Source organism: Perissodus microlepis, chromosome 23 (assembly GCF_051167445.1).
Source record: "Perissodus microlepis isolate ML-2025 ecotype Zambia chromosome 23, ASM5116744v1, whole genome shotgun sequence".
Lineage (NCBI taxonomy): Eukaryota > Metazoa > Chordata > Actinopteri > Cichliformes > Cichlidae > Perissodus > Perissodus microlepis.
In genome coordinates, this window is record NC_140482.1 from 11,543,777 (window position 1) to 11,563,907 (window position 20,131).

At 41.5% G+C, this 20,131-nt stretch overlaps 1 protein-coding gene across 2 annotated transcripts in view; it reads left to right on the plus strand.

Moving 5' to 3' along the window:
- The first annotated feature begins 1,656 nt into the window (after positions 1 to 1,656).
- The window catches only part of mgat5 (alpha-1,6-mannosylglycoprotein 6-beta-N-acetylglucosaminyltransferase), a 111,701-nt gene continuing 93,226 nt past the window's right edge, over positions 1,657 to 20,131 (plus strand). Inside the window, exons 1-2 of one of the 2 annotated variants that reach the window (XM_084921602.1) lie at positions 1,657 to 1,809; positions 16,491 to 16,948. In XM_084921602.1, the coding sequence (XP_084777728.1) occupies positions 16,708 to 16,948 (241 nt within the window). In that variant the 5' untranslated portion in view covers positions 1,657 to 1,809; positions 16,491 to 16,707. The remainder of the gene's footprint in view (positions 1,810 to 16,490; positions 16,949 to 20,131) is intronic. The other variant, XM_084921603.1, reaches the window with a different exon arrangement.

Consider the following 20,131-nt stretch of genomic DNA (forward strand, 5'->3'; position numbering starts at 1 on the left):
AGCAGTTTGTCTTTTACTGGTGCAGCGTCAGCGCTGTGATGCCCTTCCTTTTTCTAACAAGGCAATTAACCATTTATTTGATCAATTATATACAGAGTACAAGACAGATTTTCTTAAAAAGTTACAAATCTTTGTTTTTCTTTTGTTAATATAGTTTTCTTGTTATATTGCCTCACACTGTAGTTTACAGCAAATACTTACTCTGTAGCCCTTTTTTAATAGGTTACAGTCTTGTTTTCAACAATAACTTTCTTTTTCTGATTAATAAACAACAATGCTCTCAGTCTGGGAAATCAGCCTGTAATAAAAAGATCATACATGACAGTAACCACCTAAATAAACCAAATTTAGCTAGTTCTTTTATGCACACTGATGGTAGAGGATTTAATCACGGGTGCCTTAGTGAGAATCAAGCTCACCTCAGCCTTCGGCTCTATGTCTGTACAGTAAATTATGCATGTTTGAATATGATAGGAATGTGAATTTTTCACGTCATCTCTGTAGAGCTGCTGGGAAAAAACCCCAAACTTCATATGTCTGTAAATGATCAACTACCATATTCATCTTCTCTCTGATGATTGCAAGCCACTGTGTAGACTGTGTTGCTTATTTGAATATTAAATCTATTTTCTCAGAGGCTGACCTTGGGGCTCGTGGTTTTTCACTGGAAACTGTTTCATCACACATGCTGCGGTCTAGTCATACAAAAGACCAGTGAACAATTGACAGCACTCACGTTCCCAGTAAAACACAAAACAGGTTTTCTCTGATTTGTTTATGGAAATACATTTCATCATATTCCACGACAGCACAACCACCCACTTTATTTCCACTCAGGCTGAAAATGCCTTTCTCTGGAGGTGATGAATACAGCTTTCTCGCAAGCTTTAGATTGAAATTCTCTGTTTTGTCAGTGAAAAGTGTAATTTATTTGCATTGCAGTTTGTTTTTTTTTTAAATTTCATGAATTCTGATATCAGTATCTGCTTGAAGGTATGATCCCGGTTGAATGAGAAAATGCACTGAATATGTAACAGCAGGACAGATGTGCAAAAAGGACCGTGAAGGAGCAGCAATTGACAGTAATGATGACTGAGTGCTTTACAGTCCAGATATGAACAGTCTGTGGCTTCTATCAGCCAGCAGATGGCATCAAACACAAAGTTTTATTGCTCTGTAACAGAGCGTATATAAAGCAAGGAGCATGAAGTTAGGGACCGTCTTAATATAGGTGTCTTCTTTCTGTTAAACAGTCACATTTAAAGTGAATTGCCACCTGTCATAAATGTCATTAAAAACAAACAAAAAAGATAATTGTGGTATAAAATCATATCATGTTTCTTTGAAGCCTGATCATCTGTTGTGCTAATCACTATCAGAAAAGATAGTTAAAAAGCAGCATTGATGTGTATTGACACTTTGTTCACTATAGATCCCTCTCTGTATTATACGTAATATAATAATAATAATTATTATTATTACTATTAGTAGTAGTAGCGGTGGTGGTGGTATTAGTATAAGTATTATTAGTATATTAGCAGTAGTATTATTATTAGCAGCAGTAGTAATAGTAGCGATACAGTTTTATGGTTTTGTGCGTTTTTCCGCGGGCTGGTAACACGCGGACGGTCCCTGAGCGCTTATTCGCCTTGCAAGTGGGCAGAGAGAACACAGAGGCTCGTGCGCTGTGCCCAGAATCTCTCTGGTATATTCAACATAACGACGTCTCCGCACGCTCAATGTGGGGTCTCAAGCCTTAAAACCATCTCGTAGCATCACGGCGGGCTGCCGACAGAAACCACTGCAAAGGTGAGACCCGTCTTTCCCCACAGCAACGGCTCCGGGGCTCGTTTTCTGCCCCGTAGTTAGGGTTATATCGCTGGAAGAAGAGGCGCAGTGTTTTGCCTTGTGTGCTCGGGAGTGGGCGACTTGTCATTGCGGCTGTTTTGTTGTGAAATGTGTGGTGGTCGTAGCTAGGAAGCTAGATAGCTAGGCATCTCCCTATTCCAAAGCAAAGCTAGGATAGCCTGATAGCTGGCACGAAAGGCAGCTGGATGTGTAAAAGGCGAGCCCAGTGGTGGGTAACGGAGCTGAATAGCTAACGTGAACGCTAGCTGATTTTTCGAGCCAGTTGGGGAGTCAGGACGTTAATCGCCGCAGCGAGCAGGGGGTCCCATTGTTATTACACTGCCGGTTTAGCTAGCTTATAACTAAAACTACAGTAACGCGGTGTTACAGTGAAGGCGGCGATGGCTGCTCTTTCTGCCCGAATGGCATCACTACGGAGAACAGGTTGTTCAGGAATAACAAAAAGCCCAACTCTCAGGTCATTGTAACATGTCTCGGGTCAAGGACAGTTTATTTAAGCAGCCTCGGAGTAGCTGTCTGCACTTCACCAGGAGAGCTCCGTGTTGTTTCACTCCACGGAGCTGTTAACCGGACGAAGGTGAGTCGTTAACATTCCGCGGTGTGTGGCTGACAGACGACCTTGTTCTTCTCGGACTGTGTTGCACTTCCTCGTGTTTTTTAAGAGCACTTTCTTAACTCGGTGAAACAGTAACCAGGCATTCCAGCTTGTTAGACACGAGCGAGGGAGACGCGTCTGCTCCCAGAGGTGATGTTGCGTTTTGGTGACACAGGCTGATATAGCAGGCTGTAGAAGTTAATCGTGTTAATTCTTTCCCCGTGGCCCCCCCCGGCTTTTTCTCTGGAAGAACCTGCGTTTTTGATCAGCTGCCCGGAAAAGGACCGGTGTTTGAAAATGAAAGGAAATGCCTGGAGAAAATACCAGGGCAGGCAAAGCTGGTCATACCTGGTAACAAGGACATACAGAGAATGAGAGATTCTTTGTGTGCTCATTGCTCAAGCACTCAGCTCGCCAGAGCAGGCCACTCATTTTCAGCGTGCACCCATTAGTAGCCTCATGTAATCAGGTTATGACACACTGATTTGATCATATGAAATGCATCCTGCTTTATTATCATGCAGGCTCCAAATGTGATTGTATTGTCTACACAAAGGATGTAAAGATGTAACATGTGTGGTGGTACAAGTTTGGCAATTTCCCCCCAGAATGGGAGGAAATCCTGTATTATTAGACGTGACCCAGCAAAACCTCACCTCCTTCCTGCTTATGATCCTCGACTGTACGCTGTGAGCTAATGCTGGGAGTAGTGTCCATCCAGAGGTGAGCCACTGACTGCCCTCTGGCTTTATAAAGAGCTCTTTGAGTTGCTTTTTTTTTGCTGCTGGAGCCTTTGGGATTATAAATCCTGAGGAAAAGGAGCTTTGCTTCAGTGGCATGCTTCACTGGCAAGAAATCATTGGAGAGTGCGTGTGTGCAAGTGCGAGGGGAGGGTGTGCTCTGGTGGGCTCCGGTGGAGAGCCAGCAGAAGCAGCAGAGGGGTGAGGAAGGAGGGACTGAAGATGGAGGGATTGAGGCACTGTGGTGATGATGGAAACCACACAGGGAAAATAGAACACTTGGCTTTTCTGTGATTAAAAGGCTCCTGTTTCTCTTAGGACAAACACACCTGTGTTTCTGCTGTGTGCCAGCTTTCTGGCTACTGATCGCTGAGCTAAAAAAATTCAGTATGGTAAAAGCCAGCGATTTCTGAAAGTTATCAGATTTCCAATGGGGCTGCAACTGTTATATCGGCCAGTATTGGCTTTGTTAATTGATATCCGTATCTAAGCAAACAATGTGTGGCAGTGGCCAGCATTTATTTGTTGTGTCACATTGGTTTTCAATGTTTCCAAAAAGCCAGAGATCTTTGAAAGTGATTGGATTTACAACAGGGATGTACCAATATATCGGCCAAGGATCGTTTTTGGCTGCTTGTGGCTCTTTTGACTGACATCGGTCAATGTTCAGTTAAGCTGTCAGTGGACAAAATTGAAGTATTTCCATATATTTCAGTAAGACTTGAAAGCAAATACATTTGTAGTAGGTTGCACTAATATACCCTGCATATATTCATATTGGTTGATGGCTCTGTGGTTGACTGACATCAGTTAATCAAAAACACGGTACGAAAGATGGACCTAACTTCCAGGTTGGAAAAATAAAGCCAGCATGGAAGTGCCTTAAGCCCGAATTGTATTTGAAGGCCACCAGATGGCGATAGCAATTATTATTATTATTATTTGTAAATAATAGAAACCTTGTCTATAAATTTCTTTGTTGCACTTTGTTGCATAGTTCACTGGCTACAAAGGTCGGGGCCACTTTGCATTGCTAATTGTTATTTACCAGTCACTGAGCCCATCAACTTTCTCTAGTCTCTTATCTCCTTTCCTCGGAACAAATGCGGCAATAATAAAACTGAAAATAGAAAAAGAATATTGGCATGCGCTGTTGGTCATATTGTTATGTTGTTTCGTTGTATTAGTATTGGCCCAGAATTTTGCGATCCCTAATTTCCAATTGTATTAAATGACATTTTCATATTATATTATCAGCTTTTTTGCTATTTCCTCTCTGAACTGGTTCTTTCCCACAATGCAATCACTTCTTTACAGGTGGTGAAAGGGCTGGTGTAAGCTCTGCTGTTTCATAACCCTCCCTTGTTTTGTCAAACCTGGAATAATAAAAGTAGTGCATCATGGTCCAGAGAATCTGGTTTTACCTGTCTGTCAACATAAATGTCACTGCTGGAGCTTTAATGAGAGGAAGGGGGACATTTTGCCACTTGTGACATCTTTAAAGGGTTTTAGAGGATTTGGCCGTGCATTAAGAGTGAAGAGCAGAAAAAGGATTAGTTTTATGTTGGGGAAAGTGAAGTGTTACGGTTTAGAGCTTTAATGTAGTCAGTGAAAGTCGGTACAGGCATGTTAGTGTTAGTGTATGTATGTCATGCTGGAACATTGCCCTTAAATGCTGCACTTGATTTATAGAACAGCTGAGTCAGCTGAGGATAATTTGCCCATGTGTAAAATTTAAGGTGTGTGCTTCCATGTTTTTCTCACTTTAATGTTTTCGTGTGCCATGTTTTTGTTATCATTAACAACAACAAAAAAGCTTGTATGCATCATGAACAGGAAGAAGGAAGAGCTTTGTGTAGCTTCAGCACCCCACCTGCGGTTACCATACATGCAGGTCATGTTGTGGCCTGTTGAACCTGTCGTTCCTGGTCTGTAGTGCCTGAGCTGCAAAGGCTCAGGCCCACAAAGAGCAGTTCCTGTAAAGTCAACCCTGCAGGTTCTGGGTATTCACAGGTCGAGTTTGGGTTCTGGCATCATCTTTCTGCTGCTGTGTTTACCACGTACTTGTGGTGTTAGTGGGGTTTTTTTTCAGGTAACAATACTAGGGTTTGATGTAACTGCTGTCTCTATAGCCAAAAGTCTGTCGGGCAAGTTGATTGGTCGGCTGCTGACTTGTTTGGGCCAGCAACAGCGTTTCCACCAAGCGCAGATATGACCTTTTTTTTGTTGTTGGTGATGTGGGGCTGGACACAGAGAACAATTACTAAAAGAACATATACAATGACTGTAAAATACATTTAGAGACACAGAGTACGCACACAAAGTGTGTGCATACACAGTATTGCCAGATTTAGCCCAGTCAGCCTCCATTTTTGACATCGCAACAACAGCTAAGATGGTGCTGTTATGGTTTATGATGCAGCAAAAACGCACAACAAGGTAATCCAGGTGTTTCCTGACCATGTTTCCTCACATACAAGGTCTTGAATAATCAGGCACCATCTTATCTTAAAGACTTCATGCTACTGTATCACCCCAGTAGTGCACTGGGAGCACTCTCAGACTGCTGGTTAATGTGTCATTTCTAGGATATTTAGAAGAAGAATGGGAGACAGAGCCTTCATCTTTCATGCCCCTCTTTGGATTCGGGATACAGACAGCCTCTTGGTCAGCCAAGCCACAGAAGAGATTTTTAATCTCAAGAGTTTCACTTCTTCGTTAAATAAAGTAAATAAATAAATAAATAAAACAGCCAAACTGGGTTTCTGCTGGGTTTTGCCACCGTATTACTACCATCCTGCTGATCTTAATTACTCTGACTTTTTTCCTCCTCTTTTTAAGCACATCTGTGGCTTACCCCCTACTTCTTTTCCTTAAGTCTGTGTGAGAGCCACTGTGTTCCCTTTTGGGAGGCCAGTCTGATTCTCAGTCTCAGCTGACGGTCCTCCCAGCCGTCCATGCTGCCTATGATCACAGTTGATTGGATTTAGACTTCTGTGCTGGACCTAGATTTCTCAGTGTGGAGATAAAGGTTTAAGGTCAGGCACACTGTTCAAAGCTCTGAATAAATATGGCTGAGGGAGCTGTCACCAAGCTCGATCCCTTCCTGTAAAGATAACCCGATGGTGCTTAATGGCACTCTGGTGTTTCTTTTCAAACATTTTCTTGTTATTCAGCATTTTGTCTGTATCTTTATTGAATTCAAATTGTGTGTCATATTAGAAGATTGTGTAATTGTATCTATCGGTATCAACGTCTTTGGCGATACCAATGGCTCGTTTTGTCTGATTAACAGAAAAAGCCAAATATGTCTCATTTGTAAAGATGGAAAAGAGTGAAGAGCGGTACATGCTGACATAAGAACTCCAGCTTCTTCCGACAATCCACAGACATGCATGGATTAGGTAAAGTTGGTATTGTAAATTGGCCGTAGGTGTTCGCTGCAATCCCTGAATTGGATAAGTGGAAGAAAATGGGTGGATGGGAAATGATGGGTCAGCGGTGGTAGTGCTGGTAGACGAGCAGTTCGCCGGTAGCTACGGGCTGCCTGTCTGCTTACAGAGAGTGCTTGTCTGTTCTGTCTGGTCAACATGATGTCAGCTGATAAAAATGTTACACCTGTTTACAGCACCAACAAAATAAAGTACTGACAGTGTGGGTCGTTGTTACTGACAGACTGTTGTTTCATCTGGCTGAAAATAACGGGGTGTCTATAGAAGACCAGCAGTTTGAGAGAACTACTCAAGCTAAAGCCACGTTCGTAATGACTAGCTACCCCTGGCGGAGGTCAGGTGGGGCTTCTGTGCACACAGCCAAAGACGTGTTCTTGAGATGACCATAGTTGGGATACCTGCTCTCACTGTCATTGTACTCTTTACAGAGAGTAGGAAAAAACTGTCTGAGCTCATTATTTAAAACTGTTTCCAAGGTAAATATGAATATTCACTACGGTAACTTATTACATTTAAATATAATATATCAGAAGATAATGAAAAGCATAAACAGCCTAATTTAAACCGAGCAAAAGAAATGTATCTAATTAGCATTTTTATTATTCACTTCTACAGTTTAGTCACTCATTCATGTGTAAATATGCAGATTAGAATAGGCCTACATTGCTGAAATTACTCATTGCACTTAGCTAGTAAATATGTGACTAATATCGTATTGTATATGTAGGTATGGGTAAATAATATTTCTTGCAATACTGAAAATAAAACAATGGAGATGGTTGTGTTCACATTGAGATGTCACTGTTTCCCTGCCTCGTGCAAATTCATTTGTGTTTGTGATGTGAGGTGTATTTCCTCTAGTGGTACATCACCCCATCCCCCACATCTTATCAGCAGATCCACTGGAAGCTCGATCAAATATATAAAAATAATCACTTTCTCTTTTCTCTCTACTTCTATGGTGGCCTCACTGTCACCATCTCAAACCTGTTGAAGTTTTGTCTTATTAAATCTGATCCTTGTTTATTTATGAAGGTGGGTTTTTTCTTCTAAAGAAAAAAAAGTGACTGAATGGAGATCTCGTTAACATTGATCTGGGTGCCTAGATAAACTTCCCGCCCGGCTCCCAAGCCCAGGATTGGCTGCTGATATCTGGTTCCAAGCTGGATTCACACCAGTAAGGTGACAAAGCCGCAGCATGGTCTGTTTCTCTGGAGGGCCCATATGAATAATTAAGAGGTGGAGCTTATGTGAAGGAGTCAGTTAAGATGCAGAGTCACAGTGGTCTCCATGGTAGCAGGATCATATTATCAGGATCACGTCTCCTTTGGCCAGGTGACAGTCGAAATAGGACTGTGTTAGGCTGAGAGAGATTGGACTGGAAGGAGGATTTTTATTTCAACTGGATGGTTTCACAACATCCGTGAGTTAAAACTTTGGTTTAGATTCATTATTTTGTTGTCAAAGTTGTTCAGCTGTTCATATTTCATTACTTTTCTATGACTGGGTCTGTGGTGTTTTTCACCCAGCTGAAACCAAATAAGGGAAACTGCAGGTGAAAGTGACCCTCAAGCTGGTGCTACGTTAGGTTCCAGCAGTTCCTGGCTGCATTAGAGCTGTCAGCAATAACTACAACCCCCCCCCCAGCAAAAAAACAAAACAAAAACACAGGTTCAGATCATTCAAATATTGCATTATAATCCACAAGAGAGCCAAAAATCATAATAACTACTTTGATAAGTAGTTATAGTTCAGCATAAACATGTTTTAAAGGATCTATATACCTACACATTAGAAGGGCTGCAGTTCCCTGTTGTGGTCTGTGGTTTTGTAATATCCTAGAACTAGAACCACCAGTAAACTGGGACTGTGCATTAAATACATCAGAATTCATTTGACTGACTAGGCCAACCGATACAGGCTTTTTAAGCTTGATACAGATACCAATATTTCATGCCTTTAAAGGCTGATATTCTGATACATGAGCCGATATTTCTTTTGTAATGGTTTTCTTTTTTCATTCCAAACATGTTTGTTGCTAACAATGAAGCTGCGTAGTGTGTTCTGGTAGAAGTGCTTTGCATTTTCAGTCGTCATTGAGGACGTTTCTCTCAAGTTGAATCTACCCCCAGTGTCTTCAAAGGGAAACTCAACAACCCCACACTGCTTGCATCAGTACTGCTTTCCCTCATTTGTTTCATTTTCACTATTGAATGTTTTTTTCTTTCAACATTTAGTTATACAATTGAATTTGGCATATTTGTTGACAGTGCTCGTCTGCAGGAAGGCTAGAAAGTCAAAGGGACAAGAAGAGCTTCAGCTAAGTTGTGTGTGTGCAGGTTTTTCTGGAATTTCAGTTAGTTTTTAGGTGCTTAATCATAATAAACACGAACACTAATTCTGTCTTTGGACGATAGCATTAATCCTAAAAGTATGTGTATCGCAAAAGTCAGACAAAGTAAGGCTGTTGGTTGTCACCACCTGAGAGCTCTGCGGTCACCTGGATGTGAGAAGTCAAGACCCTATTTATATTCACGGGGAAAATGGATCCTTTTTCAAAGCTGATCAATAATTGATGGCTGAGGCTACATCTAGAGCATATTTCACTACTTTTTGTGCTTATGCAACAAGCTCTTAGTGTATGCTTTTTTTCAGTTCAGTTGAATTCTCTTTATTTTAGGCCTGAAGCAATGCAGTGGAATTAATCTAGACCTCCCTGAGTCTGCTTCACCTTTATGAAACATCCCCTAAACTGCACTTTAAAGGAAGTTATTTTCAGCTCTAATCTCAGATGTGGAGGAAATGGATGGAGCCTGTATCTCGCTTTGCAGCATGGCCCGTTCATAATCGTATGAGGGCAAAGGCTATGTGATTGGGACTCCTGTGGAAGGATAGTGAAGCCAGAGATGATTGACACTGATGAGATATCATTTTTTTTACTCTTAATCCCTGTGACTTTACCGAGAATGCAGGGAAAATAAACCTCCTGGCCATGATTGCACCAGGCTAGATTGATAGCACTGATTGTAAGCAATTGTATTTGATACTGCTATGACCTAGAGCAACCATAAGGGCTTTGGTTAATCTGAACAGACATTTGTAAGAGCTGGACAGGCTATACATGATGAAGGTACTTAATCGCGGATAGCGCCACTAGTGGTGACTCCAAAATTGACACAGTTTCATATTTTGTAACTGAGTGTGTCTTCAGTTTGCTGAGTCTGTTATATACTGTAGCTAGCACATGAAATTTTACATTCATAATGTAGTTTTTAAAGGGAAATTAAATTCTGTCTGTCATTTTTTGTTTTTAAACTAAAATGATGCAAGCAGCAACCTCTGGGGCTAAAAAATCATCTCATAGATGTTAATAACTGTAGGACCACGTGTATCCCCATTCAACTTCCATGTTAAAGTTCCCGATTTTAACCATGTGAATCATTTAACATGTGCACAGACTAGTATAAAATATTTCTAATTTCTATTTGCAGTTAATAATTTTCTCATTCTATTGGATACTTGTAAGGTTTAAGTTCGGGGCCATTGAAACAGGGTTATTATAGTGAACTAAAACAAAAAGATTTTCTGAAAAGCTGAAACAAGAAAAAAACATTCTGAAAATGAACTGTAACTAAATTGAATTAAGACAAATATTGAAAATGAATCCCAAAATACAATTGAATTACAAAATGCTAAACTATAACAACTCTGGTTTGAAGTGTGCCCAAGATACATGCGGTCCAGGTTCTATTCCTCTGTTACTTAGCACTTGCTGTATATGCACATTACTAATTAAGCTTGCTAACATTAGCTGGGAACTGCCGAGCACTATAATCTCTAAATATGGCCATGGCCTCAAAAAAACATGACAGTTGACTTAATGCTAACATTGAAACTTCAAGATCCGGAGTTTTGAAACCACTGGGTAAGGTAACAGTGGCTACACCTATCTTTTATTTACGGTTTTTACTCTGACAGTAAAACACACACACACACACACACACACACACACACACACACACACACACACACACACACACACACACACACACACACACACACACACTGCTAACACATCCTTAAGACATCTCCCTCAAAGAAAAACCTCATGGTCTGTGTTTGCCAGTGTTGTTGTTGTTGATCACTGTCTTTTTTTAGATTATAATCTTTCCTCACGACTTGAATTTCAGCAGTGGCCTTAAGGCTATTGGACAGAATTCAATGCATGCCTTCAAATGTAGTTGGAAAATCCCCCGCATATTTACAACGATCTAATTGTTTTTATAACAGTTGCACTACTGTGGAATTGGGGAAGAAGCGCTGCACACACAGACTGAATACTGACCTGGGCAGCATTTGATGCATAACTAGACTAGTTTCAAACATATTTAAAGTATGTAAATGTGGCTCTGATGAAGAACACTTTCTGGGGGAGGATGCCAAACAGCAGTTCCAGTTGATGTTAACACTGTTAATCTTCAGACAGAAAGCAGAAACCTTATCAAGTAAGGGGACAGAAATTATAAAACACAATCTATATTTATGTTTGCCTAATGCGTAAAAGGTCCTGGGTTTGAGACTGGGAGGAAATACTCCTCCCTCAAGGGAGCGGCCAAAAAAGGCCTCTTTCTATTGTGGGAAATCCTATTTTTATGGAAATGTGAGTTTTAGTCCTCATCCTTTTAACACAAAGTTTTAATTCCAGCTAGACAACTAGAAGTTTGCCTTGGATGCTTGTTTTCTGCCATCGGCACCATCATACTCTTAGCTGTTACAGTTCACCCTCTCTTTCGATGTGAAACTCGCTGCTATTGTTGCAGCTATGCAGAAATGCCACCACAGAAACTGCATTTGAAAGTCTAATATCATTGCCAGGTCTACCTGGAGCACATAGTGTTAATCCACACTGCTTTAAGCTCAACAGCTGAAGCTTAAATTTCACCGCTTTTGTCCCAGCAGGATAAAATGCTTTGCCACTGCTCTGGGAGGATACTGATTTCTGTCAGAACTGAATGATTCAGTTGTTTTTATCTTTACCGTCGCCTCTTGAACCTTCAGAGTTTGATGCACTGCCATTTCTTCCAACAATGAAATGGCCATTCAGCAGGTAGTTATGTCATCATCTCAAGTTGCCACGGATCATATTTTCTGCTACCGTAGCCGGCTGTCATCACACAGAGTTTCAGTGGGCTGTTGCTGGTGAGAGCCAGGGGGCTCCCTGCCAGACTAATTAAGATCCTGAATTAGAAACCAGAAGGCAACTGAGAGGCAATATATGCACCACTGGGGGCTGAATGGTTGCATTGCTCCTTTCTCTAGGGATCACAGGACATCAGAAAGCCTCCTAACAAAGGGGTTATGGATTTCAGAGTTAAATAAGACGGATAGATGCAGGAAATCAGGTCAGACGAGAGAGCTGGCACCAACTGGGACTATGTGTGTTTTCAGAAACCGAAGCGGTTGAGTCAGTGTTCTGTGTAGGTTTTGGCTCGTGCATCTTACAGCGATGTACCACGGGGTTGTCTGAGCAGCGTTCCTTTCTGATAAACAGCCCCAGAGCCTCCCATGCTTGTCAGCGCCCAACTAGAGAGTACTGCCAGCCTTTTTTCGTGCCCTCCTCCAACAGAGTCCCGAGCAGCGAGAGACATCCGATGTTATCAGCACTGCAGATTTGCCAGCGCTGCTGCCAAAGGCTTGTCTTATGAATTCAAAGTGAAGTACCGAGATTTTTCTTTCTTGCCTTTTTTTTTATTGTCGTTCCCGTTATGCACACATCACAAAGCAAATTGGACTAGTAAATGTCCGAAAGACGGAATACAGAATTGGCTTAATTTCTGACAATGTCATATTTGTACAAATGTATAAAACCATTTCTGTGCACGCAAAAAGCAAAAACAGGCCTTCTTCCTAAATGACTGAACATTTATGGTGTGTCATAACCTGCAGTGAGATTCCAGCCCTGCTGGAAGCTGCTCGCAGCTGTCTCTGACCTATTTATGAAGCTGATGGATGGAAGGTGAAAAGAGCCTTTGTGTGGCTGCCTTTTGTGTTTCTTGGGAAGGTGCTGATGATTTCCTTTCGGCACTTAATTGCTGGCATATCCATCTTTGCTGTGCTTTAGATCCAGGACAAATATTCCTCTGTAAATGTTCAACAAATTCAGTAATTCTGATACAGGCAGGAGCATGTGGTGTTGTAGTTGTTTCGGTCAAGTGAGTATTGGGGTTTTTCAAAGTGTTGCATTCATGCAAGCGGCTGTGGTTTTGACCTGGATAGAGCTGCTTTAAACGGGTCTAAGAAAGACGCAGTTCAGAAGCAAGGCTGCAGAAATCCTCTCCTCACACTTACCCTCGTTTACAGCAGCAGCGGCTGAATGCAGATGACAATACATCTTTTTTCTTTTGGCTTGACTGCGTGCTGTAAAGTTGTTGTTTTTTTTGGTTGGTTTTTTTTTTATGTTGTTGTTGCTGCGGCATAATGCCTAAAGCCAGAGGCATTTATTTAGCTTAGCAGAAATTGCCTAGAGGTCGTCAGTTAATACTTGTTGAACTATTTAACAGCTCCAAAAAGTGCTGCAGGGCAGCCTCATTTTACATTATGGGCAAAAGCTTGATGGTTAAAGCCAAATTTGCTGATAATGGCGCAGTTATGTTCAGCTAGCTATAAAGCCAGGGAGTGCAGCAAATTAGAGTTGAATGTTTATGCTGATTAGCCTGGTGAGGTTTTCTCTACAAGAAGCTGATCGCACGGCAGTGAACAGAACAATGCGTTATAATCAGAAAAGGGATGTTTGTTTCGGTTTCATTCATGTGGTCAGGCATGCACGCAAATGCTGGTTAATAAGATATCTGGTAGCTGCTTGTTTACAGCGCACACAGGCACCAGCATAGATTAATATTAATGATGTGTGTTTCTGATAAACGTTATTTCCTGTTGCTGTAAATAATAATCGGGGTATTCAGTACTCTCATCAAGTATATTCTGCTAAGATTAGCGCAGGAGTTGCAGGTTAAAGGTGACCTGTTATTCTTGTTATGGCTCCATTCTGTTATCTTGTCTTTAATATAACTCAGCATATGGCTTCGGTGTAGACCTATTCAATATAACGATATATATCGGATGACCATATGAAAACGTCTATCGTTTCATCTTACGCTTTCGTTTGTTTCATGGTGTCGCAAAATAAACTGTTCACGGCAATATTTTTTCATGGTTTTGATGGTCACTTTAGTGGCTATATTAATTTCTTAAAGTTCTCCCTTTCTCTTATATTTAAAATATCTACACTACGGACGGTCAAGTGACTGTTTTTATGCATTGTCGTTAGCAACAACGATGGTAAAACCAGCGTGTGGCTCTGTCATCCGCTTGTTTATTTTCCACATAAACCTTTCACAATAAAGCTGAAGATCCTGTTGATATTTTTAAAATAAACTGAGATGATGACAAACAGAAAGACCAGTCAAAACAAATCCAGGACCTTATTCCTAAATGAGGGGCTCCCTCTGTAGCATGGACATGGTTTAGTTATGAAAAGTCTGACACGGACCAGAAGATTGTACTGTGGAAATTATGCAGGAAACCGGACCCCATATCAGACTCAAACACAGCAAACCTGTTCTACCACATACACAAGAATCACGTGAAAGAGCGTGGAGAGAGTTTACGGATGAGAAGCAAAGAAGAGTCGTCAGGTGCTCCAAATAAACCTTAGACTCAAACGTTAAAACAGGCTTTTCCCAGCAGCACGCTGCGTAATAAATAATCGCAAAGAAAATGGCGGCCATTACAACTTGCATCTTAAAATGTATAGTTTCAAGCATCGGTCAAAACTAGACTCCAGGTACACGACGCCCAGCTGAAAACACTTCACGCAAGTCGAGTTGCCCGAGATTCACAGATTTGACAGAAAATGTAAAAATTTTTATATATCATTGTCGGGTAGATAAATGTCTTATATCAGGATAACAGTCTTGTAACCTGCTTAGCTCGGAGGTTCCATGCGATTTAAATCTCACAAAATGAGCGATACTACAAGCACAGCAGAAGGGCGGTTTGATGCAAGAAGCATATACAGGCTGCTGACTGGACAGATTACATGTGCTATGTGCAAACCTGCATTCCAGCTAATCATAAAGGTACGATGCCACATGTGTACAACTTCTGCTGACTGGATTTCAGTGATGGGCTTTTGATATTCTTCATCGGGCATGCTCTAAAAACTTAAAACGAGAAGAAATAGTTCTAAAAACTCTCTTTTCCTGTGACTTGAAAAGATTCAAAGTCTGTGTCCTCCAAACTCAGGCGTGAATTTATTCTGAATAGTAGACTTTTTTCTTTCTTTTTTTTTTTAACGAATATCAACAACTGAGCTTAAAAAAAAAAGTGTAGTTCATTTAGTACAGCACCACAAACAGCTGCTGAAAAGGCAGGACTGTCTCAGACTGTTGGAAGTTGTAGACAATTATTAAACAACTGGTTGATTAATAATTTAAATGCTAGTGAAACCCAGGCCCCGTATTAACTGATGAATTAATTGTAGCTCAGCTTGTCTCGCCTTACTGTGTTTACCTGTACGCCTCAAACTCGCGTACCGCTGTCCGACCCCACACGCAGACCAAGTCTGAGCCCCTCTCTAAACGTGTTGCGAACATGAGAGTGCGATGACAAAAAGTGAAACGGTTTAAAATTCTGTTTGTGTTCTCACCTGTCAGTGAGGAAGATAAATTGTAAGCTATTCAAATGTTTTTATTTCAGGGACAGTATACACCCTTTTGCATAAACATTGACACAGCAACATCAATCACACACGATACTATCTGGATTAAACAAGACTGCTTCTGTTTCAAGAGTCGCAGAAGCATTAAAGTCATTTCTTTTTCTTATTTTTTCCTTTTTTTTCTGTTGCTGTTTTTTTTTTTTTACTAGTCAAATTTGGCGTGTTACCATGCGACACGTAAATGAGCCTCCACACACTGAGCACAGCAGCCTTCAGCTGGGTGTGCTCCGGCTCCTTTGTGTGTGGCCTGCTGCAGTTAGAAACAGGTTGATCTTCTCAAACTAATAGTGGAGGAGAAGTACGCCTCACTAACATTGAGCACCTCCACCCAGTTACTCATTTTCAAGAATTTGTTCAACTAAATTGCATGCCTTAAACTTCATAGTTACCTCAAAACTCCAGGACGTTACAAGGTCTTGTCTCACTGAAACAACTAAAGTGGTCTGTTACTTGAATCAACTACAAATATTTAACTGAATATGAGTTGCGGTGCACAAAAAACAAATGTTGTGTTGTTGCATAATTTTTCACTAAGTTTTTAACTTTAACAAATAACAGGACATTGGCCCTTTTCTCGTTTTCATCTCCACAGTTTTGCTCATTAACTGCTTTAATCGTTTCGCTGCTAATACCGAGGCTCATACTGAGGCTGCTGGCTCTGAGCTCGGGATACGTTTAGCTACCACTTTAGCTACTTTGCCTTTGTTGGCTTTTTTAATATCTTCATGTTTATCTGGGTGAGGGTGATTGAAGTAGTTTTGTTGTTTACTTTGGTAAACTTTGCATCTTCACTTACAGTGAAGTATTTCCATGCTAGTTACATATGGGCATGTGGCTGAGTGTGTGTATGTTGTGCATGCTTGTAATAGGACCCCACCTCAGTTTACTGTAAGTTATATCTCAAACTGCCAAACCTCTCTTGGTTATCAGTGTTTTTAAATAATCATGGTCATGTGGGATTGGGCTAGGGAAAGCAACTCCCTTGTTATCTGAGTTTAGCAAAGAAACTACCTAACTCCTGATCTCTCCTTCCTCTCTGTTTGTGTTTTCTGCAGCAGGTTGGACTCTGCCCCCTGAGATGTTACTGAGCGGTGAGGATGGATCAAAGAAGGAAATCATGAGCTGCATTCCACCCTCCAAAAACCGCCGTAGTCGCTCCAACTGACACAGATATGCCTCGCCTGCCCTCCTGATTCCTCTTGCCCAACTCTTTATCTTTCCCCCTGTCCAGTCAAAGTCTGTCCAGCTCTTCCAAGTCTCTGTCTTGTCAGCATGGCTACACCTTTCCTGTGGAAACTGTCCTCTCAGAAGCTGGGCTTCTTCCTGGTCAGCTTCGGCTTCATCTGGGGGATGATGCTGCTGCATTTCACCATCCAGCAGCGAGCCAGCCACGAGAACAGTGCCGTGCTGCGTCAGCAGATCCTCGACCTTAGCAAGCGCTACATCAAAGCACTGGCTGAGGAGAACCAAAGTGTCATGGATGGTCCGTATGTTGGAACCATGACGGCTTACGGTGAGTAGTCGACTCGCTAACATGGCTACTCTGCTTTTAGCAAATGAGAGCAATCTTTCTACCTTTACTACATAATCTTTGTCGCCAAATGTGCTCTTCAGCAAGGCCAGGATGCATATCTCAATCAGTCACAAAATAGTTTGACACATGCTTCCAGAGCTGAACATTTCTGGGACATACCTGACAGTGCATGTCATCAATCAGTGTTTGACCTCTGGAGTATGAATCTCTGTGAGACTGCTGTGATTTGCAAGTAGTCTGGGGCACTTAGTGCTCACAAGTGGTGGGCCTGTACTTGGCATCATACACACCCTTATTAAAGCAGCTTCCTTGCTTAGACCACAGAGTATTTGCAGAAGTGCAAATGCATATGAAGCAGATCGTTTCCTGGTGCGTGGTATGTAAGAGCTGAAGAAAATCATTTGACCTGGTTCTCTTGATAGTGCCCCCCATCTTACTGATATCGCTCTCCAGGTTTAAGGTTGGGTATGGTTGGTTATTTTAGTGCTGTAAATGTGTCACTTTAAGTGTAAAAGGCCAGATACATGTACATGTTTAAGTGTGAAGCACAGCAAAATTCAAGACAGTTATTTTAGGCTGTTGGCCTCTGTTTCCACATCTTCTTTAAATTGGATGGAATAGTTCCACTTGTCTGCCTCCTGAACAGGTGCAGCATCGGCTCTATTTTTAAAAAAAAATGTTCGGGAGCTTTAACGTCAATACGGCTGCATTGGAGCATAATACTGTAATAGCACAGGTCCAGAAGAGCCATCAATAAGTTATTCATGCCATTAATAGACCTGTATGGCTCAATGGGAGGCTTCATTAGAAACCTGAGATTGGAATTGATTGTTCTCTAATGCCCAGAGAAACAACAGGATACAGTAGAGCTCCTGGAGATTAGGAACGTGAGCCAGAGCGAGAAGAGAAACAAGTGCGCTGGTAGCATAGGGTGTCAAATTTCTGCCCCCCCCCCCTTTTCTGACACGCATTAAACTGCTTTTGTTTATTTCAAAGTGCATGCAGAATGTGGAAAAAATTCAGGTCCCTACGCAAAATGTCTTCCTTTCCAAAGGAAAGCCAGTAATCAGGCTCTGCTTAAAACATTTAACTCAGCAGTGTGATCTGAGCTGCTTGGAGGAAATAAACTTCAACATCTGCATTATTATATTAAGTCATTATTATTGCTTGTTTGTGCTGCTTTCATTGCCCAGACTTGAAGTACATTTGCATGGGACCTATCCTCCTGTAAACTCTGTGATTTGTTTGGGGTAAAGTGGTCTGAGCCCCATCCATAGATTTATTTGTAATACATCAACCTGTCGTTCCAGGGAACAGATTCCTGTCCAGTTTGTTTTGTTCCCTTATATGATCGATTGATTTTCACACTGCTGTAGCAGTCTGCTGACCGGCGTCCAATATCCCATCACAGTCCATTTCAAGTCCTTGATTAGATAGCCGAGCACTGGGATCCTCTGTGCTTCCTGTGTTTGGCTTGATACAATTCGTAATGAGTTTACTGGGAAACAGCGTTTCCTCCTTTACCACCCATAAATGACCCATGCCATCTTAATGCATGTGGTTTTAATACTGTAACTCCTGAAAGCTGATTTGGGCCAGTTAGTTGCTTTTAATGGTCAGGATAATTTTAAGAAACCCACATGTTGAAAAGCATCTAATCAGTGAGTCCAAGCCTTTTTGTACACAGCCAGTCGCTGAAAGATTTCAGGTATTTGTTTCTCTCTGCGGGTGTTTAAAAACATCTTCAGGGTTATATTTAGATTTTTAAAAATCCTGTGCTACTATATGCTATTTCCCACATAGCAAGAAAGTCCTGGGTTCACATCATCAGCCAGCTGGGGCCTTTCTGTGTGGAGATGTTCTTTGTGTGACTGCATGGGTTCTCTGTGGGTACTCCAGCTTCATCCCACAGTCCAAAAACATGCTTGTTTGATTAATTGGTGATTCTAAATTGGCCGTAGGTGTGACTGTAAGCATGAATGATTGTCTGTGTCTCTGGATTGGCCTTGCATTGAACTGGCAGCTTGTTTAGGATGTAAAATACCTTTCACTGTATGAAAGCTGTGTTAGACTCAGCACCCTGTAACCTTAAATTGAATAAGTGAATGAGAAAGTGGATTTATGAATTACATTTGAAATATATGGTTCTGAAATTCCTTTAGTACAAGTATATTGAATTCCCTGTTTTGCTTCCTAACTATAATTTCTTTCAAGCTCATTTCTTCAAGCAACTTTAAAGTGGACATTGTGTTCCTGCTTTATTAAGTCTTCTGTTTTAGTTTTCAGTGTGTAAAATGTTTCAATTATATTTCAGTAGATTGCAGTCAACTGGCTTCGGTTATCTTACATCTCACAATTCAAGTGCATAACCCTAGCTACAGTGGCTGCTACAGGACAAACATGTTTTAGTTATCCAAGAGAGATCAAAAACATTATAAACATGTCATACTCCATAGCGCCAGCTGGCGTGTTTCTGCTGCTGTTTGGCCTGGATCTGCCCCAGAGTCAGTCCACTGTTTACCTCAGGTGTCAATGCCGAGTGAGAATCGTCCAGCTTTATTTACTCTGGAAGAAGCTTTAAAAGTTAATGAAAGGAGTCTGATACAAGTTGAAAAGTTAGACAAGCTCACTTCTGATTTATGACGCTGATACTCAAGTGAGTTGTTAAGGATATGCTGAACTCCGGCAATAACACATAGCTATAAAGTAAGGCGCAGACACAAATTTAAATGTCACTCCACTGCAGGCAAAAGCCTACAACCTCTCTTCTTCTCCATTGGTGTACTACATATATGACCCGTCTCTGGCCACATATGTAAAATGTGATTAGCCAGAAGGAGGATGTGCTTCCAGGCCACCGTATTCAAATATGGTGGAAGGACATGGCAGCAGAAAAATCACTGACTGCACCTTTCTGTTTGTTTACTGTTATTTAGGCGATCGTGGCTCAAGAGTTGGCAGTTAGTCTTGTAATCAGAAGGTTGCCGGTTCGAGCCCTGGCTTGGACAGTCTCGGTTGTTGTGTCCTTGGGCAAGACACTTCACCCATTGCCTACTGGTGGTGGTCAGAGGGCCCGGTGGCGCCAGTGTTCGGCAGCCTCCCCCCTGTCAGTGCGCCCCAGGGCAGCTGTGGCTACAATGTAGCTTGCCATCACCAGTGTGT